At 42.8% G+C, this 26405-nt stretch overlaps 2 protein-coding genes across 5 annotated transcripts in view; one reads left to right on the top strand and one right to left on the bottom strand.

Moving 5' to 3' along the window:
- CDC26 (cell division cycle 26) lies at nt 1-10346 on the bottom strand. Of its 3 annotated transcripts, XM_047768190.1 has the most exons (5): nt 10180-10346; nt 9152-9330; nt 6921-7030; nt 5900-5993; nt 1-468 (listed from the first exon to the last, which is right to left on the bottom strand). In XM_047768190.1, the coding sequence occupies exons 3-5, from the start codon at nt 6971-6973 to the stop codon at nt 292-294; spliced, it is 324 nt and encodes a 107-aa protein (XP_047624146.1). In that variant the 5' UTR covers nt 6974-7030; nt 9152-9330; nt 10180-10346; the 3' UTR covers nt 1-291. The 3 variants fall into 3 exon arrangements, with proteins under 3 accessions (XP_047624146.1, XP_047624145.1, XP_047624147.1); XM_047768189.1 differs by lacking the exon at nt 9152-9330; XM_047768191.1 differs by lacking the exons at nt 9152-9330; nt 10180-10346 and having other exon boundaries at nt 5900-6021; nt 6921-7032.
- PRPF4 (pre-mRNA processing factor 4) overlaps nt 10347-26405 on the top strand; it is a 17660-nt gene continuing 1601 nt past the window's right edge. Inside the window, exons 1-12 of one of the 2 annotated variants that reach the window (XM_047768185.1) lie at nt 10347-10538; nt 11307-11484; nt 13634-13820; nt 17423-17510; nt 17931-18010; nt 18183-18276; nt 19112-19206; nt 20623-20681; nt 21118-21241; nt 22893-22982; nt 26060-26182; nt 26297-26404. In XM_047768185.1, the coding sequence (XP_047624141.1) occupies nt 10512-10538; nt 11307-11484; nt 13634-13820; nt 17423-17510; nt 17931-18010; nt 18183-18276; nt 19112-19206; nt 20623-20681; nt 21118-21241; nt 22893-22982; nt 26060-26182; nt 26297-26404 (1253 nt within the window). In that variant the 5' untranslated portion in view covers nt 10347-10511. Of the gene's footprint in view, nt 10539-11306; nt 11485-13633; nt 13821-17422; nt 17511-17930; nt 18011-18182; nt 18277-19110; nt 19207-20583; nt 20682-21117; nt 21242-22892; nt 22983-26059; nt 26183-26296; nt 26405 lie in introns of those variants that run through there. The other variant, XM_047768186.1, reaches the window with a different exon arrangement.

Below are 26405 nucleotides of genomic sequence, written 5' to 3' on the forward strand. Positions count from 1 at the left end.
TTCTGTGCTTACGGTCTTTTAATAAAGGTGGGAAGAACAATACAACAAGTCAACAGTGCTATTATACTTCATTAAGGACGTTGCACACTTCTAAAAATGCATTTCAAAAAACAAAAGTGAGACAAGTTTTATAGAGTGTAAATTTCCAGATACAAACCATAGTTTGAATTTCAGCTAAGAGTGCAAGTTAAGCAGGCACAAGTGTTTCTCTCTGCAGGAGGTAAAACATTCTGTTAAATCTTTCATCATTTGACTCCATCCCAGGGCTCTGGCATGCGAGATCATCCACCTCTAAAATTCAAAACTTCCAAACTGAGATGAACGATTGTTGGGCTTGGGTTGGGGTTTATAACCAATTCGATCATTGATCATTTGTTCCCTGCTCTTGGGGTCACTGCTGAGCCCAATGGCACCTTCTCCATCACTGCCTCCTACAACATCCACATCTTCTTTTTGTTTCTTACGGGTCTGAAAGTATAAAAGTTTTAGTATTAAGGCAATATTCTCTCCATTAACCAGACACTTACTTAGTACCTACCACTTAAGGGGCATGGGGTAAAGGATAGGGATCAAGTCCATGGAACAATAAACTGGAATCCCAGATTTGGATGGTTAGAGGTACAGGGGAAGTGCAAAGACCTGGTGATAAAAGATAGAACCTCTGGAGTTCCCACTATGGCACTTCAAGCAGTTTAAGGAGCCGGTGTTGCCACAGCTGTGGTGGAGGGTCATAACCGCAGCTCTTTTGATCCCTGGCCCAGGTGCAGCCATTAAAACAAAGATATAAACCCTACATTCCAGGATGTCATCTAACAAGAAAACAGATAAATAGACAATTACAAAAGGGTGATCAGGGCTATCACAGAGGAAAGTCCACACAACAGATAGGGAAGTCCACACAACAAATGAAAAAATAAAGTGACATATAAAACAATAACCACCAGAAATTAACTGCATGGATGACATCATGAAATTAAATGAAACACAGGAATAGAAGGTTTTGTGCTATCCTATCATGAGGCCTGATTTTGGAGGGGGGTGGGTCATTCTGTTTTCAGATAAAAGGTTTGGCTCTTAAGCCACAAGTGACTGCAGAATTCACAAAGTCTTTATCTTTGATCTCTGATCATTTTCAAAAAGAGACTTAGGAGTTCCCATTGTGGCTCAGCAGTAATGAACCCAACTAGTACCCATGAGAACATGGGTTCCATCCCTGGCCCTGCTCAGTGGGTTAAGGATCCAGCATCGCCATAAGCTGTGGTGTAGGTTGCAGACACAGCTCAGATCTGGCATTGCTATGGTTGTGGTGTAGGCCCGCAGCTGCAGTTCCAATCTGACCCCTAGCCTGGGAACTTCCATGTGCCTCGGATGCAGCCCTAAAAAAAGACTTTTAACACTTGCCCCACAACTACCACTACCTGCCTGTAAAGATATTAGATGATAACAACTTTCTCTGAGAGTGAACAGAAGTTTTATCTAGAGTTTGTTACTACACTAGTCCCTGGAATCACCACCATTCTTCACCACTTACTGCTGAACTGTGAGCATTTACAGCCCAACGTCAAAGTATTACAGTGAATAAGCAAGGTATTACTTTATATATGTATGTATTTATACATATATGTATATGTATATATATGTAATGACCTTGCCTAGTTACTCTCTGGTTAGTCTACACTACCCAATAAATAACATTAGAAAGTTCTCCCCAAACACCTTTGTGAAAACAAGTTTCAGATGGCAAAGGATGATGTCATTTTAAAAGTCGTGAGAAACTCTGAATATCCAAGTAGAATGAAATCACTTAAAAGGATTCCCACTGTTACCCACTGTTAACTGCTGACTGTTTCAGAAGTCAGAGTCATCAAAATGTAATAAATGAAAAACCGGAGTCAGCAGAAATGAATCTGACTAGTATCCATGAGGACGCAGGTTCAATCCCGGCCTCACTCAGTGGGTTAAGGATCCAGGGTTGCTGTGAGCTGTGGTGCAGGTTGCAGACTCAGATCTCGTGTGGCTATGATGTAGGCCAGAAGCTACAGCTCTGATTCAACCCCTGGCCTGGGAGCCTCCATATGCCACGGGTATGGCCCTAAAAAGACAAAACAAACAAAAATGAAATACCAGTTTTCTACTGTTTCATTTCAGTGCAGCAAAAAGTATCTCTCCCTCCTAAGTTATTCAAAAAGAGGCGAAACCCACTAGATAACTGCCCTTAGTAGAAAGACTAAAAAATGATACAATAAAATATCTAGGAATCAATTTTTACCAAGGAGGTGAAAAGGCCTGTATACTGAATACTATAAGAACTTATTGAAAGAAACTAAAGACACAATGAAATGAAAAGGTATTCTATGCTCATGAATAGAACCATTAACAGTTAAAATGTCCATACTACCTAAAGCCATCTTTAGATTTAATTCAATCTCCTTCAAAATCCCAACATTTTTTACAGAAAGAGAACAAAAATTCCTAAAATTTGTAAGAAACCACAAAAGACGCCAAGTAGCCAAAGCAATCAATCCTGAAAAAAAAAAAGAAAAAAGAACAAAGCTGGCGGTAACACACTCACTCCCTGATTTCTAATTATACTACAAAAGCCATAGTAAACCAAAAAGCACAGTATTAGCAGAAAAAGAGAAATACAGATCGATGGAACAGAAATGAGAGCCCAGAAACAAATGCTCACATATACGGATAATTAACTTATAACAAAGTAGCAAAGAACATACCAAGGAGAAAGGACAGCTACTTTCATAAATGCTGTTGAGAAAACGGAATAGCCACATGCAAAAGAATGAAGCTAGACCACAATCTTATGCCATACACAAAAATTAACTCAAAATGGATGGAAGACTGGAATGTAAGACCTAAAACCATAAAACTCCTAGAAGAAAACATAGGCAATATGCTATTTGACATCAGTCTTAGCAGTATCTTTCAGAGTATATCTCCTCAGACAAGGGAAACAAAAGCAAAAATAAACAAATGGGACTATAGTGAACTAAAAGCCTCTGCCCAGCAGAGAAAATCACCCACAAGCGAAAGCCTATCAAATGGAAGAAGACAAATGCGAACAATTTAGCTGATAAAAGGTTAATATCCAAAATACATAAAGAACTCATACACGTCAATAACGACAAAAAGAGACAACCCAATTTAAAAATTGTCTGATTTTCTGTCGAACGGACAGAAAATCTGAATAGATATTTTTCCAAAGAGGATATACAGATGGCCAACAGGCATGGGAAAAGATGTCCAACATTCAGCATCACTGATCATCAGGGAAATGCCAATCAAAAGCACAATGCAATATCACCTCATGCCCATTAGAACGGCTATTCTCAGAAAGACAAGAAATGAAGGGAGTTTCCGTCACGATGCAGCGAAAACGAATCCCACCAGGAACCATGAGGTTGTGGGTTTGATCCCTGGCCTTGCTCAGTGGGTTAAGGATCCGGGATTGCCGTGAGCTGTGCTGTAGGTCGAAGATGCGGCTCGGATCCCGCGTTGCTGTGGCTGTGGCCGGCGGCTACAGCTCTGATTAGACCCCTAGCCTGGGCACCTCCATATGCCGCGGTGCGGCCCTAAAAAGGAAACAAACAAACAAAAAAGGGTAACTCAACAGTAAGCTGACTCGGGAGAGTCAAAGTTCAGAATGAGACTAACACTTTCTGGGACGCATTACAACTGAAGTTTAAACCATAAAGGGCACGCCAGGGAAAGGCACAGAGTGTGCGTAGGGCACTGAGATTAAAGATAACTTGGCAGTGGGAGATAAAGTGGACAGACAAACAAGCACCAGATCACAAAGGGCCTTCTATGCCATCCTAAGGAATGTGGACTTTATTCTGAAGGCCAGTAAATCATTTAAGCCTTATTAAGAGATATCTAATACCACAGGGTAAGGCTACACTTAAAAATACATATGGAACTACTATGTACTAGATTCTGGAAATTCAAAGGCAGAGAAGACAGACATATCTTCCTTCTACAGTCTTCTATAATCAGAGTTCCTAATGTAAATGATTTTACAATAAACAAGTCATTGTAAATTATAAGTGCCATGAAATAAAAGAACAAACCACTTTGAGAGACTCTAATGAGAGGGAGGCAACATGGGCAGGGATGACACACCTAAGCTGGACAGGCTCAGAAGAGGCCTCTTAGACTGAGGCTGTGACACTCAAACTGAGACATGAAGAAAGTGGAAGCACCCCAGGCAGAGAGAAATAATGTGCGCAAAAGCCACGAATTACAAATAGTTCTGCATGTTGGAGGAAATGGAAGAAAACCAGTGTGCCTAGGGTACAGGGGGCAAGGCAAAGAGTGGCAGAAGGTGAATCCTGAGAGGGGCCAGAACATACAAAATTTTGTGGCCACAATAAGGAATTGAGGTTTCAATTGCAAATGCAGAAAACCACTGAGGAGTTTTAAGCACAAGAATGATACGATCTGAGTTTTTTTTTTTGGCATATAGAGTTCCAAGTCCAGGGATTAGATCCAGATCTGAGCCACAGCTGTGACCTATACCACAGCTGGGACAATGTTGGATCCTTTAACGCACTGTGCAGGGCTAGGGATCCAACCTGCATCCTGGTGATGCAAAGATGCTGCCAATCCCACTGCTCCACAGCAGGGAACTCCTGACCTGAATTTTTTTAAAGATCATTCTAGATACCTGATGGAGAATGGACTGAAGACACAAAAATGGAAGTAGAGACACAACTTAAGATGCTACTGAAATTGTACAGAGTGAGATGATGGTTACTTGGACTAAGATTCTAAAAGTGGAGATGAAAAGGTATGGGTAGATTGTGGAAATATTCTAGAGGTAGAATCAAACAATTTGTGAACAGACAGAATATGAAAGGTAAGGAAAAGGGAGACCTCAACATTGACTCCTAGGTTTCTGGCTTGAGCAATTGCATAGACACTGACATAAGAAACGCTGAGGTGAAACTGGTTTGAGGGAAAAATCATGAGGTTTTTTGTTTGTTTGTTTTAATGTTAAATGTAGTAGGCTGAACAATGACCTCCAAAGCTGTCAGTTCCTAATCCCCAGATCCTGTAATTGTTGCTTCATGTGTGAAAAGGGTCTTTGCAGATGTGATGGATTTAAGGATACTGCATGGGAATATTATCTTGGGTTATCTGAGTGGGCCTTAATGCCATTACATGTATCCTTACAAGAAGGGGCAGAGGGAGACTTCACAGACAGAAGAGGAGAAGGCGATGTGATCACAGAGGCAGAGACTGGAATGGTGTGGCCACAAGTCAAGGAATGCCATTGGCCACCAGACGCTGCAATAGTCAAGGAACAGATTCTCCCCTAGAGCCTCTGGAGGGAGCGTGGTCCTAAAACCTTGATTTTGGATCAGTGATAACAATCTCAGATTTCTGGACTACGAAACTGTGAAAGCAGGAGTTCCTGTCATGGTGCAGCGGACAGGAATCTGACTAGGAGCCACGAGGTTTCGGGTTTGATCCCTGGCCTCGCTCAGTGGGTTAAGGATCCAGGGTTGCCGTGAGCTGTGGTATAGGTTGCAGACGTGGCTTGGATCTGGCGGTGCTGTGGTGTAGGCTGGCAGCTGCAGCTCCGATTTGACCCCTAGCCTGGGAAACTCCATATGCCTCGGATACAGCCCTAAAAAAAAGACAAAAAGACAAAAAAAATTTGATAAAAAAAACCAAAACCCTGTGAAAGCATAAATTTGTTTTAAACCAAGTCTGTAATAATTTCCGACAGCAGCCACTGGAAACTAATATATTACATTTGAGATGCTTGTAAAGTACCCAAATAGAGATTTCAAATAAGCTGTTGGTATAAGAATCTGGAGTTCAAAAGTTGGAGTTAGTGTTCTAAATAGTCCTAAGGGTTTGAAAGTTGTACTCTTACCTCCAGGTCCTTTCGAATGCTCTCAAACTCCTCAATGTCATCAAGCTTCAGCTCCAGGCGGGTTGGTTTCCGTCGCAGCATGATGAAATCAACACTAAGGAACAGACCCAGCAACCTATGAGCTGTTAAAAATGGCAGAGAGGATGGTGTTCCCGTCATGGCTCAGCAGTTATCGAACCCAACTAGCACCCATGAGGACACGGGTTCAATCCCTGGCCTCACTCAGCGGGTTAAGGATCCAGCATTGCTGTGAGCTGTGGTGTAGGTCGCAGATATGGCTTGGATCCAGCATTGCTGTGGCTGTGGCGTAGGCTAGCAGCTATAGCTCTGATTCAACCCCTAGCCTGGGAACCTCCATATGCTGCGAGTGTGGCCCTAAAAAGACAAAAAAAAAAAAAAAAAGATTGCAGACAGGAGGAACAAATGGAAAAGATAAATCTCAGCTACAAATATCAGATCAATTTGTAAGCAACCACACTAAAGCAAATGGCAATACAAAAGACTCATCTAGAGTCATACACTGACTTCTAGGTCTTTAGCTGTATGATTATTACATGATGAAGTTCCACGAAGTTCCACAAAATTCTTTCTTCCAGAACTTACAATAGCAAGCTGCCTAGGAGTTCCATGGTGGTTCAATGGGTTAAGGATCCAGCATTGTCACTACTGCGGCTCAGGTCCTGCTGTGGTGTGATTTGATCCCTGGCCTGGGAACTTCTATATGCCGTGGGCACAGCCAATACCCCCCACCCCACCAAAAAAAAAAAAAAAAAAACAAGCAAGATGCCTATAAAAGAGGATTCTAGACAACAGTCATTTCAATCTCATGCTCTGTTCACAAGGAAATACTCTAGCTAAGAGAGTAAAATTAAATATCACATCTTAATTCAGTATAGTTAATAGGAATATACACAAGCCATTAAATTTGATTAATATTATGTGCAAATTGTGAGGGATTTGTGATCACTTGCAAATACTAAAATCAGTTTACTAAATCTTAGGAAAACTCCCTCTAACTCACCAATTCACAGGGTTATCCTTAGGGTCTAAGTAGGTGCTAAATGGATAGGTCATTCATTAAACAAACACTTCTTGTACTCCAGCTACACAGTTAAAAGGCATAGTCACAATCTGTGGGAAAAACAAACAAAGAGAAAATTTCAATACAGTGTAATAAGAACGCTGAGGAGGGTAACGCAATGGTATCACATAAGCACTCAGTCCAGTGGGGTGAAGAGGGATGTGCAAGACTTCCTGGTAGAGATGATGTCTTAGTTGATGTGCGAAGGGCAGGCAGAGAAAGGGGCTTAAGGGCATCCGAGGCAGAGAGAACAAGTATGCACAGAGGCCAAGGGAACACCCTAGAATATGAAAATCCAAAGTAATTTGTATGCTTAAAAAAAAAAAAAAAAAAAAGGTTTTCTCCCTTTCTTTATTTTTGACTTTTGCCATTTCTTGGGCCGCTCCTGCAGCATGTGGAGGTTCCCAGGCTAGGGGTCGAATCAGAGCCGCAGCTGCCAGCCTACACCACAGCCACAGCAACGCCAGATCCCCAACCCACTTGGCAAGGCCAGGGATCGAACCTGCAACCTCATGGTTCCTAGTTGGATTTATTAACCACTGCGCCATGATGGGAACTCAAAAAAAAAAAGGTTTTCTTTAGAAGGAAACTCCTGAACTGAGTTTAAAAGTTGTTGAGGGCATCATTTTTTTTTTTTTTTTCTTTTTAGGGCTGCACCTGCAGCATATGGAGGTTCCCAGGCCAGAGGTCAAATTGGAGCTATAGCCTCTAGCCTACACCACAGCCACAGCAAAACAGGATCTGAGCCGAATTTTCAACCTACACCCCAACTCATGGCAACCCCGGATCCTTAACCCACTGAGCAAGGCCAGGGATGGAACCCGCATCCTCATGGATCCTAGTTAGGTTTGTTAACCGCTGAGCCGCGAAGGAAACTCCAATGGCATCATCTTTATATTCCCAACAGCATCCTGTAGAGAATGTCTATAATAACCAATCAGTATATGTTTTGCTGAATAAATTTAGAGATTCAAATTCAAAAAGTGAAATGAACTTTTCTCGAGCACCATGCTATGCTTTCCTTGTACATTCTCATTTTTAACACAGAAATACTATGACACTGGCAAAATTACCCTATTTTACAGATAAAGTTGAAGCTATTCAGTTGATTAACAAATGTCTCAGCCTTGGAGTTCCCGCTGAGACTTAGCAGGTTAAGAATCCCACTAGTATCCACGAGGATGCAGGTTTGATCCCTGGCCTTGCTCAGTGGGTTAAGGATCCAGCATTGCCGTGAGCTGTGGTATAGGTTGCAGACAGGGCTTGGATCCTGTGTTGCTATGGTTTTGGTGTAGGCTGGAAGCTATAGCTCCAGTTTGACTCCTAGTCTAGGAGCTTCCATATATCTCAGGTGTGGCCCTAAAAAAGACCACACAAAAAAAGTGAGAATGAGGTAAGTGAAACCTCCTTTAAAGTATATATGGTTCTGGAGTTCCTGTCATGGTGCAGCGGAAACAAATCCAACTAGGAACCATGAGGTTGCAGGTTCAATCCCTGGCCCCACTCAGTGGGTTGAGGATCCAGCATTGCTGTGAGCTGTGGTATAGGTTGCAGACTCGGCTCTACATGCCACTGCTGCAGCCCAATAAAGACAAAAGACAAAAAAATAAATAAATAAAATGAGGTATGTACAGTTCCCATCGTGGTGCAGTGGAAATGAATCTATCTGGGAACCATGAGGTTAAGGGTTTGATCCCTGGCCTCACTCAGAGGGTTGAGGATCCGGTGTTGTGGTGAGCTGTGGTACAGGCCGGCAGCTGTAGCTCTGATTAGACCCCTAGCCTGGGAACCTCCATATGCCGCAGGTGCGGCCCTAAAAAGCAAAAAAAAAAAAAAAAAAAGTATGTACAAACATAAATGATTATTACATGTATCTAGGATGTAGCTAGGGACTGTGAAGTATACAAAAGATAAAATGTCCCCTCCTCCCAGGAAGCCTGGGACTGAGACAAATGATATTAACACAAAACACTGGCACATTACATTTCAAATTGCTTGGTACTAAATCAAATACGATTTTTTTTTTTTTGTATTTTGTCCTTTTAGGGCGCTCCCACAGCATACGGAAATTCCCAGGCTAGGGGTCTAATCAGAGCTGTGGCTGCCGGCCTACGCCAGGGCCACAGCAATGCCAGATCCGAGCCACGTCTGCGACCTACACCACAGCTCACCCCAATGCCAGATCCTTAAGCTCCGGATCCAACTGAGCAAGGCCAGGGATCAAACCCACAACCTCATGGTTCCTAGTCGGATTCGTTTCTGCTGCGCCACGACAGGAACTCCCAAATCAAATAGGATCTTGATTCCAACGTAGACAAAGGCAAGAGGAAGCCAAAGTTCCAAGAGAATGCTTAAAAGAAAAAAACAATTGTCATACATTCTAACTTTCCCGCAAGCTGTGAAAAGCTCACCGCTATGAAGAAGTATAGTGTAATGGGTAAAAGTGCTCGCTTTGGAGGCAAAGGGCAGAGACTCAAATCCTATTGCCACTGATCTTGGACAATTAGCTTCGCCTTTCACTAGATCTTAGCTTCTTCCCTTGTATCTGTACTCGGGTGTTGTATGGATTGAATGACGTGATGCAGATAAGTGCCTGTAACGTACGTAACTTGGCATTTAGTAAACGCTCAAATATGTAGCCATTATTATTGTAATTGCCCTTGGAGAGGGTAGGAGGCTCTGTCCAGCTCGGGAAACAACAATAAATTTTGAAAAATCTCCACCCCCGACACGGGAGCAAAAACCTTGTCTTGTCGATCTCTGGTGCCCCAACACCCAGGGCAACACAGGGCTGTGCAGAGCTGCTTGCGTGCAGTTTACCTGACGCCTGACATTCATCATCTCACTCAGAGTAATACAGACCAAACACAGGCCATGGTTCCTCCGCTGGCTCTTTATTTTACTCTGGCGCTAGAGGGCTCTTCGAGCTTATTCTTTCGCCACTGCCCAAATGCACCGAAAATCCACCCAGCTCAAAAGAAGCTGCCGAGAGAACTTCCCGACAGCGGAGGAGAGCACACTCCTTTCGCGGCTACAGGACCGCACTCCTGGGTCCGGGGCAAAGGTTTCCATGGCAACATGGCCCACCACTCTAGGAGGACTTAAAGCTCTTCGCAGGGCCGGGAGCGGCAGCAGACCACGGAAGGCTCCGTTTCACTCCCGGAGTTCAGTCCGGAGGCGCGCGACTTGAAGCACCTACCTCTTTTCAGCCCTTTCCCGGAACCTCAGCGCCCACCCCGAATCTTCTGCTATGTCAACTGCACTACACCTCCTAGGTTGCTCTGAGTCTCTCTCTTCGCAGAACCGCGTCCTCCGCGTGCTCTTTTTAGAGGCTGTACGTGTCACAACGCTCAGCGCACCCAGAGCCTTCCCTACTACGATTCCCATCATGCTCTACGGCGCCCAGGACGCGGCTTCGGCCCTCGGCCCACTTCCGGTCTGGACGTAATTCCGCTTTGTTAGGCGCGCGGTGGATGGTCTGGAAACGTAGGGCTCGCCTTTTGCTGAAGCTTCGCGGCCTCGGAGCCCAGCATGGCTTCCTCGCGAGCCTCCTCCACGGTACGGATCTCAGCTCACTCTGGCAGGGAGTGCGGAGGGGTGGGGGGGTCCGTGCAGAACAGAGCCGTTAGGGAACGGGCGGTGGAGGACTGAGGAGGAAGGCTGCCAGACTCGGTCTGGTCTTAGAGAGCTGAGCAGCGTTTTTCTTTGAGTGACCGGAGTGTGTTTTAGGTCATTTTCATCTCTTACTACAACAACCCTAAAATGTAAATACCTCTTCCGTCTCGTTCAGAAACGGAGCTCTGAAAGGGAGTAGGGTTTTGGCCAAGATTTACGACAGTGTCAGTCTTGATTATAATGAGGCCTCCTAACTTCATATCTACTACCTCGGGTCTGAAAACGTTTGAATTGTATAGACCGGTAACTTTATAACTTGTTTCCCTTTATCATGGCGTTGGTTATTTCAGTTATTCTTGATATCTCCTGTGATGAGCAGTGGCCCTGAAAGTTTCATAAAACCCAAGAAGAGATTGCACCTCCAACCAAATGAAGTAAACATGTTCCAAAGCAAACCATTGATAGAAAAATCACAAGAGAAATTCACTAGTTTTATCTACCTCTTCCTATCTGCAAAACTTAAAGTGACTGAGAGACTGGAACACTCCCCCCTGCCCCACTCCATCAGGGAAGATACATCTTAATTGGTGTCCAACTTGTCTTTTTTGGGGGAGGGAATAGGATTGAAGCTCTGGATAAGCTTCATCCTCTGGGAAGCTAGCAAGTTGCTGAGATTAAGCTTTAGGTTCATCCAGGTCTTTGATTTAACAGGCAACCAAAACTAAGGCACCTGATGACTTAGTCGCTCCTGTTGTGAAGAAACCACATATCTATTATGGAAGTTTGGAAGAAAAGGAGAGGGAACGGCTGGCCAAAGGAGAGTCTGGGATTTTGGGAAAAGAAGGACTTAAAGCAGGAATTGAAGCAGGGAATATTAACATAACCTCTGGTAAGATGCAAACTGTAGTCCATCTCTACTTTGGGTGCTCAAAATTTCTGTAATATTTACTTTCCTAAACGTAGATATCACAAGTATAGTGTCAGAAAACTTTGCATATTAAACTTGCATCTATTGGTGTTCCCATTGTGGCTCCCGGGTTACACGAACCCAACTTGTATCCAAGAGGATGCAGGTTGGATCCCTGACCTCATTCAAATGTGGATTAAAGGATCCACTGTTACTTTGAGCTGTGGTATAGGTCTCAGACGTGGTTCAGATCCCAAGACCCTGTGACTGTGGTGTAGGCTGGCAGCTGCAGCTCCTGTTTGACCCCTGGCCTGGGAACTTTCAAATGCCCCAAGTGCGGCCCTAACAAAGCAAAAAAAAACAAAACAACAAACAAAACAAACAAAAATTTGCATCTTTCGAAGGCCATACTTTCTGCCTACCCATTTAACATTACCCCAGAGCCTTTTTTCTTTTAACTTTTTTTTTTTTGTCTTTTTTGCCATTTCTTGGGCCACTCCCACGGCATATGGGAGGTTCCCAGGCTAGGGGTCTAATCAGAGCCGTAGCCGCCAGCCTACGCCAGAGCCACAGCAACTTGGGATCCGAGCTGCGTCTGCAACCTACACCACAGCTCACAGCAACGCCAGATCATTAACCCACTAAGCAAGGCCAGGGATTGAACCCGCAACCTCATGATTCCTAGTCAGATTCATTAACCACTGTGCCACGACGGGAACTCCCAGAACCTTTTTTCTTAAAACCTTTTATACAGGTTCCCTTCCCTGAATTGTTAGTAATTTTACTAGGAATTTATTCAGTGTGTGTTTGGATTCAGATTGATTCCACTTATCCTATGGATATCTAGGATAGTTCTGGCATTGGTTTGGAACTACCCTGGTTCATAATATTCTAACTTGTTCAGTTTTCCAATTATTTTTCACCCAAAATTAAATATCTCTTTCAATTAAAAGCAATAGCTGTTTTTATTTTGAAAGAGATTAGTTAGAAATGTGTGAAGTAGAAAAGCCTATAATCCTTATTAATTAGGTCTATATTATTCCAAGAATTTAATAAAGCTACAGAAATACAAGATTTTTTTCTATAAATGAAATCATGATAAATTATTTCGTAACCTGCATTTGTCATTCTTTTTACTGTTGAGGATATCTTTTGATGTCAGTAACTAGTGGTCCACTGTTTTTAAAATAAAATTATTCATATTTGTCATAAGAAATTCAAATCGTAATGAAAGGAGTAGAAAGACCTCTGCAGATAGGATTCTGTCATTTCTCATTAATACTCCCACACGTTTTCTTTGTCTGTACACATGTGCTTTGGTGACTTTTTTAACTTTTTATGTTGTTTTAAACATAACAGCATCACTACTGTACTTCTCATTTTTCAGCCAAATGCTTGTATCTGGGCTGCTGGATTATCCAAAAAGCCTTATAGTCAGAGTTCCCTCTGTGGCAAAGTGGGTTAAGAATCCAACTGCAACACAACTTAGAATAGATTTACAAGGAGATCCTGCTAAATAGCATTGAGAACTTTGTCTAGATACTCATGTTGCAACAGAAGAAAGGGTGGGGGAAAAAATGTAATTGTAATATATACATGTAAGGATAACCTGACCCCCTTGCTGTACAGTGGGAAAATTAAAAAAATAAAAAAAAAAAAAAGAATCCAACTGCAGTGCCTCCAGTTGCTGCAGAGGTGCGGGTTTGATCCCTGGCCTGGCACAGTAGGTTAGGGGATCTGGTGTTGCCACAATGGAAACTCCTACAAAGACTATTTTAGAGAGTAGCTCTAGCAGTTGTTAAAATAGTGTTTCTATTTTACTGTGGATAGAAAGCCCAGTTAACTTGTTAAAGGGACTCTGTACTCTCATTGTCTCATGTCAGTTGTATGTTTATATAAGTGTTAAGGTTGCCAGATGAAACAGTATGGCTTGAACCATTTTCCTGTCTTTTAAATCCTGATTATTTTTTTATGTTTGGCATACTTTAATAAACCAAGAATCCATAAACTGTTAAGTGTGAAGTAGAAAGGACAGTTAACTTTCCTTAGAGATATACTCCAATTGTAAGAAATTCTTTCTCCCTACTTGAAGATCTGGTGATTATGCTGATGTTGCCTGTTCTTTTTATAGGAGAAGTGTTTGAAATTGAAGAGCACATCAGTGAGCGACAGGCCGAAGTGTTAGCTGAATTTGAGAGAAGGAAGCGAGCCCGGCAAATCAATGTTTCCACAGATGACTCAGAGGTCAAGGCTTGCCTTAGAGCCCTGGGGGAACCCATCACGCTTTTTGGAGAGGGTCCTGCTGAAAGAAGAGAAAGGTGCCCTTTCTGAATTTTACTCTTTCCTTTTTTTTTTAATTTGGTTTTTTATTTAATGTATTAATTTAACTTTAATATAATTGAATATATGTTGGCAAGATATTTAGATAAGTTTACTCTTACTTACTTTTTTTTTTTTCACTTATTTTTTAGCCATTCCCACTGCATGTGGAAGTTCTTGGGCCAGGGATTGAATCCGCACCACTGCAGTGTCAATCCAGAACCTTAATCCGCCACACCACAAGAGAACTCCCTGGTCTTTCTGTTTTAATCATGGGGTTCTAGTTCCAAATTTTAGTCAGCTAAAACTACTAATCATATCTAAAACTTTTATAGAATATCTCAGATAATGTTGACAGAATATCTTATTAAGTATTATGTATTAATATGGTTTAGTCCTGAATCTGAGTCTTTTTCTTTTTTGCTTTTTTTAAGGGCCGCACCTGCGGCATATGGAGGTTCCCCAGCTAAGGGTTGAATCAGAGCTGCAGCTGCCAGCCTATGCCACAGCCACAGCAACATGGGATCCAAGCCGTGTCTAACCTATTCCACAGCTCCCAGCAATGCTGGATCCCCCCCACCCATTGAGCAAGGCCAGGGATTGTCAGATTCATTTCCACTGCGCCACAACTGGGACTCCCTTAATCTGAGTCTTAGTCCAGTTTTTACTCCACTACTAATTTTTCTTTATAAACTGTGAGGAGGATGTTGACATGTTCCCTCCCTTCCTTTCCTTGGTGTGGAGCTGTGAGTTGGGTAAACATTTGTCACCGAACTCTGAAAATTCAAACGACAAACACATTCTTTGTTATTAACATAGAACATAATGACAAGTGTTTTCAGATGTTATTGAAAAGAGGCCCTGTCCTCAGATGATGCTCCTTTTGTGATTTTAAAGTTAAAAAATCTCTTAATGACAGGCTAGTCGTGTGCACTTAGGAGGACCTGGCCTGCCTGCCTGCCTGTCTCTTCGGGAGTTGGGGCTCAGCTATTCCTCGCTCATTGCATTTACTCTTTAGGGCCCTTACTACTCATTTACTCTTCAACCCGCTGCAGACAGACTGACCCCTGCCATGTAGAAATTGCTCTTTATTGAGGTCATCAGCGTATCTTTACTAAGAACAGCCCTAGCACCCGGCCACCTGCTTCCTCCTTCATACACCCCCTTTCCTTGGCTCGCCTCATAAGACCAAATCTTCCTCCCATTTCTCTAGCTAATTCTTCTAAGCTTCTTTTTCCCCTGCCTAACTTTTATACACTTCTGTTCTTTGCCCATGTCCACCACTAACTGAGTGATTAGATCCATTTGCATGGCATTGTTGAACACGTATATATTCGGTGACTCCTAGGTCTCTGTAGCCTAGATAGTCTAGAGGCACTCAAATTTGACAGGTCTAAATTGAACTCATCTGTTCTCCATCCTTTTCCTATTCTCCTTGCAGATAACACTGCCATTCACCCAATTTGAAAACCTGCCTCACCTGGATAACCCGTCAGCCAAATCTTATTCTATGTCTGAAATGTACCTTCAGTGTGTCCTCTTTTCTTTCCCTTTATTGCTTTCATGTTTAGACTACTGTAATAGCCCCAAATCTGTTGTGTTGTTTGCTTAAAAATCCTACAGCGTCTTCTTCTTATTTAAACTTTAAGTGAAAAACTGCTAATCATGTTCTTTATCTTAACCTTGTGCCATCTTTCCCCAGTTTTCTAGACTTAGTAGCCATAATGGTACTCCAGGGATACTCAAGCTCTTTTTTCTGTCTTTCCACTTAATTTTTCTCCTTTTGTTCCCTTCGCTTGCCTTTTAGAGCCTTTTTATTCTTTGGAGTTCAGCATAAATACTGCTCCTTAAAGAATCCTTTCCTATCACCTGACCCCTTGTAAAATAAGCCCCACCATTATGCTGTATCATGACACGTTACTTTCTTTTTTTTTTTTTGTCTTTTTGCCATTTCTTGGGCCGCTTCTGCAGCATATGGAGGTTCCCAGGTTAGGGGTCGAATCGGAGCTGTAGCCACTAGCCTACGCCAGAGCCACAGCAATGCGGGATCCGAGCCGCATCTGCAACCTACGCCACAGCTCACGGCAACGCCGGATCCTTAACCCGCTGAGCAAGGCCAGGGATCGAACCCACAACCTCATGGTTCTTAGTCGGATTCCTTAACCACTGAGCCACGACGGGAACTCCCATGGCATGTACTTTCTTAATCGTCTTTCAGAGGGTATACTTTTATTGTTGTTTGCTGTCTTCTCCAACAGCAAGGTCTGTCTTATTGTGTCCCTTAGATGAATGTCTTTGAGTCCCCACTGCTGTTGTCTTAATTCAGTCCATTAAGACTTAGAGGATGCAACAGTACACTGTCTGATTTCCCTGCCTTTGTGATCTGGCCCTGCTTAGATTTGCAGCCTTTTCTCTCACCAGCCCTATCCCAGTACTGCATGGTCCAGCCACACCGAACTATTGTGATTCCATGGTTTTCTGACCTCCAGACCTTAACATTTGTTGAACTTTCTGTCTCAGCTGTCCTTTCTCATTCTTGACCTACTGACCTAATTAATTGAGGACCTTCATGAGGCCTTCACTGATTCCCTTCAGGCCTAGGTTATTTTTATTTATTTGTTTATTTTCTCTTTATGACTACATCTGTAGCACATGGAAGTTCCTGGCCTAGGCATCAAATTGGAACTGTAGCTGCCAGTCTGCACCACAGCCATGCAGGATCCAAGCTGCATCCGTGACCTACATCGAACCTTACTCCAAGGCTGGATCCTTAACCCACTGAATAAGGCCAGGGATGGAATTAGCATCCTCATGGAGACTATGTTGGCTTCTTAACCTCCTGAGCCACAGTGGGATCTCCCAGGCCTAGGCTGTTTACTCCTTCTATGATTCCCCTTAGCAGCCTGGGCTTACCACTATCATAACACTTAATGTAATGTACTATGGTTCCCCAGTACTTTCTGTATATCCTGTATCCTGTCCACCCTCACCTCCACCCCCGCCATGCTACTTGAAATCAAGATCTGTTTCCTAGTCTTTTTTTTTTTTTTTTCTTGGCTTTTTAGGGCTGCACCCACGACATATGGAAGTTCCCAGGCTAGGGGTCAAACCGGAGCTGCAGCTGCTGGCCTGCACCACAGCCACAGCAACTCAGATTCCAAGCTGCATCTGCGACGTACACCACAGCTCACGGCAACGCCAGATCCTTAATCCACTGAGCAAGGCCAGGGATCGAACCTGTGTTCTCATGGATACTAGTCGGATTCATTACTGCTGAGCCATGATGGAAACTTCCGCTCAGCACCTGAGTCAGTATCCAGCACATTGTGGCGTTGAGTGATTCACAGCCCCAGTGCTGGCAGTGGTGGGGCTGGCTGACTCCTAAGTTGAACAGGGTGATTGCTTTTAGATCAATTTAGGGACTCTGCAAATCAAGACCAATGAGTGGAAGAAATCACACAGGAAGTTCAGGCGTCACCACGTGACTCCTAAAGAAGGTGGCCTGGGTTTGAACGGTGAGAGAATAGGGCTGACTTGCCTTCTTCTTAGAGAGACTTTTCACAATCTCACCTCTATTTAAATCTGATCTTTTTGGTAACAGGTTAAGAAACATCCTCTCAGTGGTCGGTACTGATGCCTTAAAAAAGACCAAAAAAGATGATGAGAAATCCAAGAAGTCCAAAGAAGAGGTAAAATATGTCTTTGACTTCATAGTATAAACATGCAGTGAACAAGGGGGTAGTGCTCTCGTCTTCTGCTTTCGGTGGTTTACTTTGCTAGGTTAGGGGACAGGGAGTCAAAGACTCTACTGCTCAGAAAGAGTTGTTGGCAGTAGTTTGTGGTTCCTGTGTAAGTCTAAATGGAGGTAAGTCAGTTTCCCATTCAAGAAAGAACCATAGCATTCCTGGTGTCACTTTTAACAAGGAACCAGAAACCATCCAATGAGAGTTCATAGAAAGAAACACAGGAGAAGGCACATGTACCTGATTTCATCCTATTCCTGAACTAATTCACCTTTTTTCTGGGCAGTTATAATAGGAAATTGACAGCAATGAAAGGGGTAGGAATTGCTTGAGACTTGACGTTTCTACTCTTAATTTAACTTTCAGTATCAGCAAACCTGGTACCATGAAGGACCAAACAGCCTGAAGGTTGCTAGACTGTGGATTGCTAATTATTCACTGCCCAGGTAAGGAGAGCCTTGAGAGGGAGGAAAGAGCATACTTTTTCTTACTTCCTCTCAAAGACTAAGGATCTGCTTTATAATTACTGTGGTTGTTCATTAAAGTTGAGTGTAGAGAGACTTGTGTGGACCCTTGTTTCCAACCCCTTTGCTCAGGGTGATAATGCTTCTGTCACAGGGCAATGAAACGCTTGGAAGAGGCCCGTCTTCATAAAGAGATTCCTGAGACAACTAGAACCTCCCAGATGCAAGAGCTGCACAAGTCTCTCCGGGTGAGATGCTCTCAGCGATTGTCCAATGTCTTGAAGATTCTTAAATATTTATTAGATGTTCTACTTTGGCCTGTCTCTAGCAAGTGAAGCCAGCTATGCTTATCCTTCTCTGCTTACACTGTTGCTGTTTGCAAGAAGCTATCAGTTAAGGTGGCAGGAAGCTAGTGTCCTTTGTACTCTGCAGAGTCCTGTGTTTCTACTCTTCAGTTCTCCCTTTTAATACATTAGACTACTTTAGATCTTGCCATGGCTTTCCTGTTTTTTGGGGGGGTTTGGTTTTGGGGGTGGGTTTTTTTTTTTTTTTGTCATTTTAGGGCTGCACCTGTGGCATATGGAGGTTCCCAGGCTAGAGATCTAATTGGAGCTACAGCTGCTGGCCTATGCCACAGCCATGGCAATGCCAGATCCGAGCCGAGCCTGCAAGATCCGGCTCATGGCAAGCCGGATCCTTAACCCACCGAGCAAGGCCAGGGATTGAACCTGCAACCTCATGGTTCCTAGTCGGATTCGTTTCCACTGTACCACGATGGGAACTTTGGCTTTCCTGTTTATATTTAGCTGACAGAAGCTAGTGATACTAAGACTGTAGAAGACAGCTGGATGGAGTTTCCATTCATTCATTGATACAAATGTCTCCTACCAAAAAAGGGTGGAATAATCTAGGAGTGGGTTTGAATTGGAAAGGTGTTGGGAGGGTTTTTTGGTCGGGGGTGGAGGCACAATAGGGAGGGTTGGGGTGTGTGTATGTGTATGTGTGTGATTTTTTTTTTACTGGTGGAAAATCCAAGAAGGTCTGAGATTAGCCTGATAATGATCCTTTGTTTGTCTTTTTAAGTCTTTGAATAATTTCTGCAGTCAAATTGGGGATGATCGGCCTATTTCCTACTGTCACTTTAGTCCCAATTCCAAAATGCTGGCCACAGCTTGTTGGTAAGTCCCATTTTACAGTGCCATTTTTTTTCTAAGTGGGGTTCAGGGAAAAAAATCAGCATTGGTCTTAGAAAGCCATTTCTATACTATTTGCCTCTGCTTCTCATGGCCACACCACGCTCGAGAGGTCAGTGCTCATTCATTGTATTTTACAGCAGAGCCTTCAATTAGCAGTTCTTAGTGTTCCCAAGGGACCCCAGAGATCCCTGACATGTCTGTCGTGTCTTGGTACTTGCATCATTTTGGAGCAGGTATATAAGTGAGCTTATAGACTGGCTACTCTGCCCATCTCGATACAGCTTTTCTTTTTTAGTTGTGTGACTTCATCTCTGTAATTCAGTTTCCTTATTGGTAAAGGTGAGATCATGTTTGTAAAGCATTTTGCCGTGATAGTGCCTAGTATGTGGTAAGGACTCAGTAAACACGGATTATTGTTTTTATCTTCATTTTGTTTTCCATTTGCCACTACATGTGCAGAAAACTCTTAGAGAGTGATAACTTTGTTGTTTTGTTTTATTTAGTTATTTAGTTAGTTCTTCTTGTCGGAGGGGAAACGTCTTTTATATTATACACACAGGAGCTCCTTGACTAGGCAGAAGTTGAGACTGTGGTTCAGGAGAAAGCCGAGGACCTACACAATTCCCTCCACCCCTCCACGCCTCAGTTACCTTCATTATAAAGTAGAAATGATCATCCCTGCCTCATAGGTCTATCATAAGGATCATTTGAGGTGATAGATATGAAAATAATGTATTGGAAATTTTCCATAATAAAGCCTTTTTTTTTTTTTTTTTGCTTTTTAGGGCTAAACCTATGGCATATGGAGGTTGCCAGGCTAGGGGTCCAGTCAGAGCTACAATTGCCAACACCACAGCCACAGCAACGCAGGATCTGAGCTGCATCTGTGACCTACACCACAGCTCAGGGCAACACCGGATCCTTAATCCACTGAGCGAGGCCAGGTGTCGAACCCACGACCTCATCGTTCCTAGTCAGATTTATTAAAAATAAAGCTTTTTTTAAAACTTTAAGTATTTTAAAATTTAAGAAGAGCAAAATGCTATTCACATTTCAGGAGAGTGTGTCATTGTTAATATTGTTGTTGGAAAGTTTAATTCGTCTTACCTTCTCCCAGAACTTGAGAAGGTAAGGGTTAAGGAGAAGAGCAACCTCTGCTGTATAGTCCAGTAGGGGCCTCTGGCTGCATGAGATCTAGATATAGCCTTCTTCTCCAACCCTTCAAATGATAAGCCTCTTCTTTTTCATTTTCTTTTCTTTCTGCCACTATAATGTTTATGGGGCGGGGGGGGGGGGGGGAGAGGCGGTGAGAAGAGATTGTCCTTTAGTCATATTACCAAGGTACCTTTTCCTTCCCAGACCAACCCTGGCTGAGATGCTTTCCTTTGTATTTGATAGGAGTGGGCTTTGCAAGCTCTGGTCTGTTCCTGATTGCAATCTCCTTCACACTCTTCGAGGTGAGTTAGAATCTTGTCTGAACCTCAGTCTTTTTCCCAGTTGACCTCTGTCAAGCAGTATGACTCTAAAACTACATGACGCTCAGACCCAGTACACACAATTAATTCTTGGCTTGATTTGACTCTGGCTGCAAGGCTGGTGGATAATAACTTTACATACATACCATTTTTCTTTCGTGCCCTGCTCCACTCTGGCATTTACAATCTCTTAAACCAAAAAAACAGTTTTTTGTGTGTTTTGCCTTTTAAAATATAATTTATGTATTAATTTGAATTAAAATAGCTCGATTTTTCAGTAGTTGATTAATTACTTTAATACCCTTTAGTTCCCATGGTCCCTGATATATGCGTACATAATATTCAGCCTTGTCTGTATTTACACTTAAGTTGTAAGGGAGCAGGAACCCTTTGCTTTTCATCTTTTACGCTCCTTCAGGCCATAACACAAATGTGGGAGCAATTGTCTTCCATCCGAAATCCACTGTCTCCTTGGACCAAAAAGATGTCAATCTGGCCTCTTGTGCTGCTGATGGTTCTGTGAAGCTTTGGAGCCTTGACAGGTGAATATTACTGTTCTGTCCATACTGCAGTCGCTAAAGTATATAGTTGATTGGTTGGCCCTTGGGACCTGAAAATCTGGTATTTAACCCCAGAGATTCTGTAACGGTTGGGGTAAGTTAGTGCGAAAGTAGAGAGGAAGAGTTTTTTCTTAGACCTTTTCTCCCCGGAGACGTTGTGTCAGGGTTTTCTTCTTTGTTAATTTTGTACCTTGATTTTTGCCTCTAATATTAGTGGCCACTGTTTCTTGGCTTCGGTTACTCTGAAAAGGTCCATTATACCCCCTTCCCTGTGTGACAGATTGACATTGGAGAAATGTGCTGTTTGGCAGATTGACTAAAGGGAAGATTCTAGGCAGCACATTGGTTCTTAGCAAACAGCCACAGGGGAGAGGAGAGTTCTGTCACTATTGCCAAGGAAGTACTGTCTCCTCCCAACATGATCCTCTTTATGTCGACCGTATTTTCCAATTACAGCAGTTGTTTCTGTTGTTGTTTTAAGGTGTTTGTGATGCTTGTTTTCCAAGAAAATTTTGGAAGCACCTTGTTGGCTAAAAGACATCTGAATTCAGTTGCTTAATTTTCTTTTTTTAGGAAAGCACATGAAGCTTTTGTTTTAGGATTTTTTGAAGAACTAATTAGTGTCTCCACTTTTTGCCAGACAGGATCTTGCCTGTGAGCACAGCAAGTTTTAATTGGCTTTGGTAATACATAGCAATATTTGTTCCCCTAGGCTTTGATTAGTTCTATGTATGCACACTGACAAAGTTCCCTTTTTAATTGCCCTCTTTAGGGTTCATGTTTATTTCCTTTCTCTGGTGTTTCAGGTCTTCTTTCTGTGGTTGCTGATAGTAGAATTTAATGGCTGCCAAAAGGAAACAAAGTCTCTGTCTGTTTAGGAGTTCCTTCTTTCATGTGGATCTTGGACAAGATGAAATTCGAGAAAAATTATCTGAAATCCACTTGCACCAAAATTGTTATGACCTTATATCTTTATTATTATTTATTTATTTATTTATTTATTTTTTGGTCTTTTTTGGGGATGCCGCACCCACAGCATCTGGAGGTTCCCAGGCTAGGGGTCGAATCAGAGTTGTGGCTGCTGGCCTATGCCACAGCCACAGCAACGCCAGATCTGAGCCACGTCTACGATCTACACCACGGCTCACGGCAATGCCGGATCCTTAATCCACTGAGAAGCCCAGGGATCAAACCCACAACCTCATGGTTCCTAGTTGGATTCATTTCCACTGTGCCACGATGGGAACTCCCATGTCTTTATTAAAGTATATTTTTTTTCTAGAATCTCAGCACTCCTTGTCAGGCTGAAAGATCTTTTATCCTTTTCAAATCTTAAGTGGTATAGCATTAAGAGTTTACTGTCATTGTGAATCGAAATAGAAAGTTTATTGAAGTACTTACTGTAGGCAGTTTTGCCATGTGGGCCCATGAAATGGTTCTAGCGCTTTTATAATCTTGGGAAGTGAGTAAAATTACCATTACCCCTAAAATTTTAACAGAGTACAAGCTTAGTTACAGTTTGGCCTATCAAACCATGCAAAATGGGTGCATATGTGCTTAGCAGTTGATAAATTCAGTGAATATTTACATGATTGTAAAATATTTTACTTACATATTCTGGATTCCTTTTCAGTGATGAACCAGTAGCAGATATTGAAGGCCATACAGTACGGGTGGCTCGTGTAATGTGGCATCCATCAGGACGCTTCTTAGGTACCACCTGGTAAGCTATCTTCTTATTGTTCTGTCCATACAGGCCTCTGGCATCTTGTTATTCTTTATGGCTAACTGCCAAGTACATTTTTAGAGCAGAGATCTTTTAAAGTATGACTTTTTTTTCCCCAAGTAAAATATTCTTGGACTATAATAAATCATAATCAGAAAAGAATATGATATAGTTAGGGTCAAGTGTATTCGTTTTTTTTTGTTTGTTTGTTTTTGGGCTTTTTAGGGCCGGACCCGTGGCACATGGAGGTTCCCAGGCTAGGGGTCAAATCGGGGCTACAGCTGAAGGCCTACACCACAGCCACAGCAATGCAGGATCCGAGCCGAGTCTGCGACCTACGCCACAGCTCATGCAACCCCTGATCCTTAACCCACTGAGGGAGGCCAGGGATCGAACCCATGTCCTCGTGGATGCTAGTCAGGTTTGTTAACCGCTGAGCCACACGGGAACTCCAAGTGTATTTGTTTTTAAATTGCAGGTAATCTGAAATTTCAAAGTCATTAATTGCCAGAAAACTCGAGTTTTTCTCTTTCTTGGCCAATACTAGAGGTGTTTTGGGGGAGGGCAGGGGCGTTTGTTTTGCAGTACTTTGTATTACACTTTCTCTGCTTACAAATCAGTTTCCGTTTCTGTAAATTCAGTGAGGCCAGAATCTGTTAAAGAATTTTTTTTTTTTGCTTTTTAGGGCTGCACCCGCAGCATATGGAGGTTCCCAGGCTAGGGGTCTAATCAGAGCTGCAGCTACTGACCTACGCTCCAGCCACAGCAATGCCAGATCCAAGCCTGTTCTGTGACCTGCAACACCAGATCCTTAACCCACTGAGCAAGGCCAGGGATTGAACCCGCAACCTCATGGTTCCTAGTCAGATTTGTTTCCGATGTGCCACGACGGGAACTCCCATATTAAAGAATTTTTTGAGATACCACTTATATGCAGGGCAATGGATATAAGTGTATATAATTCTTTAACTCCCATGTTAAAGAATTTTTTGAGATACTACCCATATGCAGAGCAGTGGATTTAAGTATATATTCTAAGTATATGATATAAGTATATTGAATTGTATGTATGTGACACATCCCCATTGTTGGAGGACCAAGGGAATGAAAAGTGCCCACCAAACTGTGAAGGTGTCTTGAGACCAAAAAATAAGGCAGGGAGCTCCATATAACCCATGGATCTGTTAATTTTAGGGCAGCTTACAGGGTAGGATCCAGTGGACAACAATCCAGAAGCACTCACAGCTGCACTCCATACCCCAAAGGAGCCACTGGGACAGTTTTACACGTAACCTAGGGTTTGGGGCTATGTGCTTAGAAACTGGAAGTACATTAAGTGAAGATTTATGAATGGGTAACTAGTGGGTGCTGAGAATACATCAGCAAAGGTTTTCATCATTGTTTGGGGACTAACAGAGCATAGAGGCCACCTAGTCCTAATGATCATTAAACCGTATCTATTAACTACAAACCCCTTGACGACAAAGAGTGATTTACTGCACACTCCAGCTCTGGGGAGGGTGAGCAGAAGGACAAGAACTGTACAGGCCCAGGACGGCGTCAGTTATGCTCGCAGCCATGCACTTGTCCACAGAGAGACCGTTTGCATCACCCCAGGAAGTTCCTTCGTGCCCTTTCCCGGTCAACTCCTCCTTCCAAAGCAACCACTGACCTGATTTCTCTCACCATAAATTAATTCTCTCTATTCATACTCTGTGAATTCATTCTTTTACTCAGCAGAACATTTTAAGATCCATTCATGCCATTGCACATATCAGTAGTTCCTTTTTAATGCTGAGGAGTATTAAATGGTATAACTGCCACCGTTTGTTCATCCATTCTCCTGTTGATGGACACTTGGGCTGTTTCCAGGATTTGGCTAGTCAGAAGAAAGCTGCAGTAAATACCCTTGCACAATGCTTTTTGTGGACCTGTTTTCCTTTCCTTCTCTTGAATAAAAACCTAGTAATAAATTTGCCAGGTTATAGGGCAGGTATACATGTAACTTTTTTAAACTTCCAAGTGGTTTTCCATAGTGTTGGTACCATTTTACAGTCCCAGAATTCTGGTATCTTCACATCCTTGCCAATATCATCATCCTTGTCAATTTTATCATTTTGCCCAGTCTAGTGAGTATATAGTGAAATCTCATGGCTTCAATTTTTTTTTTTTTGTCTTTTTTGTTGTTATTGTTGTTGCTATTTCTTGGGCCACTCCCGCAGCATATGGAGGTTCCCAGGCTAGGGGTTGAATTGGAGCTGTAGCCACCAGCCTAGCCAGAGCCACAGCAATGCGGGATCCAAGCCGCGTCTGCAACCTACACCACAGCTCACGGCAACGCCGGATCGTCAACCCACTGAGCAATGGCAGGGACCGAACCCGCAACCTCATGGTTCCTAGTCGGATTCGTTAACCACTGCACCACGACGGGAACTCCTCATGGCTCCAATTTTTATTACTGTAATGACCATTGGTGTTGAGAACTTTGTCATCTGCTAATTGGCTATGTATATATCCTCTTTTGTCCAGTGTCTAGGTGCTTTATTAAGTGTTTTGTTTCTTTTGTCTTTATTTCCATGTGCGTAACAGTTCTACCACCATTTATTGAAGAGACTTCCCTTATTGAAATTGCCTCAGAGGCCGCATTGAAAATCATTTGACTGTATATATGTGAGCCTATTTCTATACTTTGTTCTGTTCTGTTGATCTCTTGTTTATGATTGATTTGTGTATCCCCAGCATTCCATTTAGGTCCCAGTAAATGCTCAGTGATTGGAAAGACATAACAGTGGAATTGGGGAAGAAAGAAAGCAACAGAATCTTTGCTGGGCCATTTTTAGGAAATTCCCTTTTTAAAATAGCCACTGAAGTAGGTTTAGAGGAAGTCCAGGATAGCAGCCCAGACAGACAGTTGTTGAGGCTTCGTTCTGGAGGCATTGTTTATGCCAGAAAATAATTTGCTAATATGGTTGTATGAGTAATTTCAGAAACAATTTGAACCTCAGCTGTTTATTGTACTTCGTATATTGTAGGAACTGCATATCTGCTAGCTAACAGTTAGTCTGACTTTCTAGCTATGACCGTTCATGGCGCTTATGGGATTTGGAGGCTCAGGAAGAGATCCTGCATCAGGAAGGCCACAGCATGGGTGTGTATGACATTGCCTTCCATCAAGATGGCTCTTTGGCTGGCACCGGGTAAGGCTTCTTGCACATAGCCGGGGCAGCTCGGTAGTCTCACCTCTTGTGTACACCTGCTTCCACAGAGAACTGGATTCAAAGTGTTCATTCATTCATAAATTATTTTATCAGGGGACTGGATGCATTTGGTCGAGTTTGGGACCTGCGCACGGGACGTTGTATCATGTTCCTCGAAGGCCACCTGAAGGAGATCTATGGAATAAATTTCTCCCCCAATGGG

The sequence above is a fragment of the Phacochoerus africanus genome, chromosome 2, assembly GCF_016906955.1.
Source record: "Phacochoerus africanus isolate WHEZ1 chromosome 2, ROS_Pafr_v1, whole genome shotgun sequence".
Lineage (NCBI taxonomy): Eukaryota > Metazoa > Chordata > Mammalia > Artiodactyla > Suidae > Phacochoerus > Phacochoerus africanus.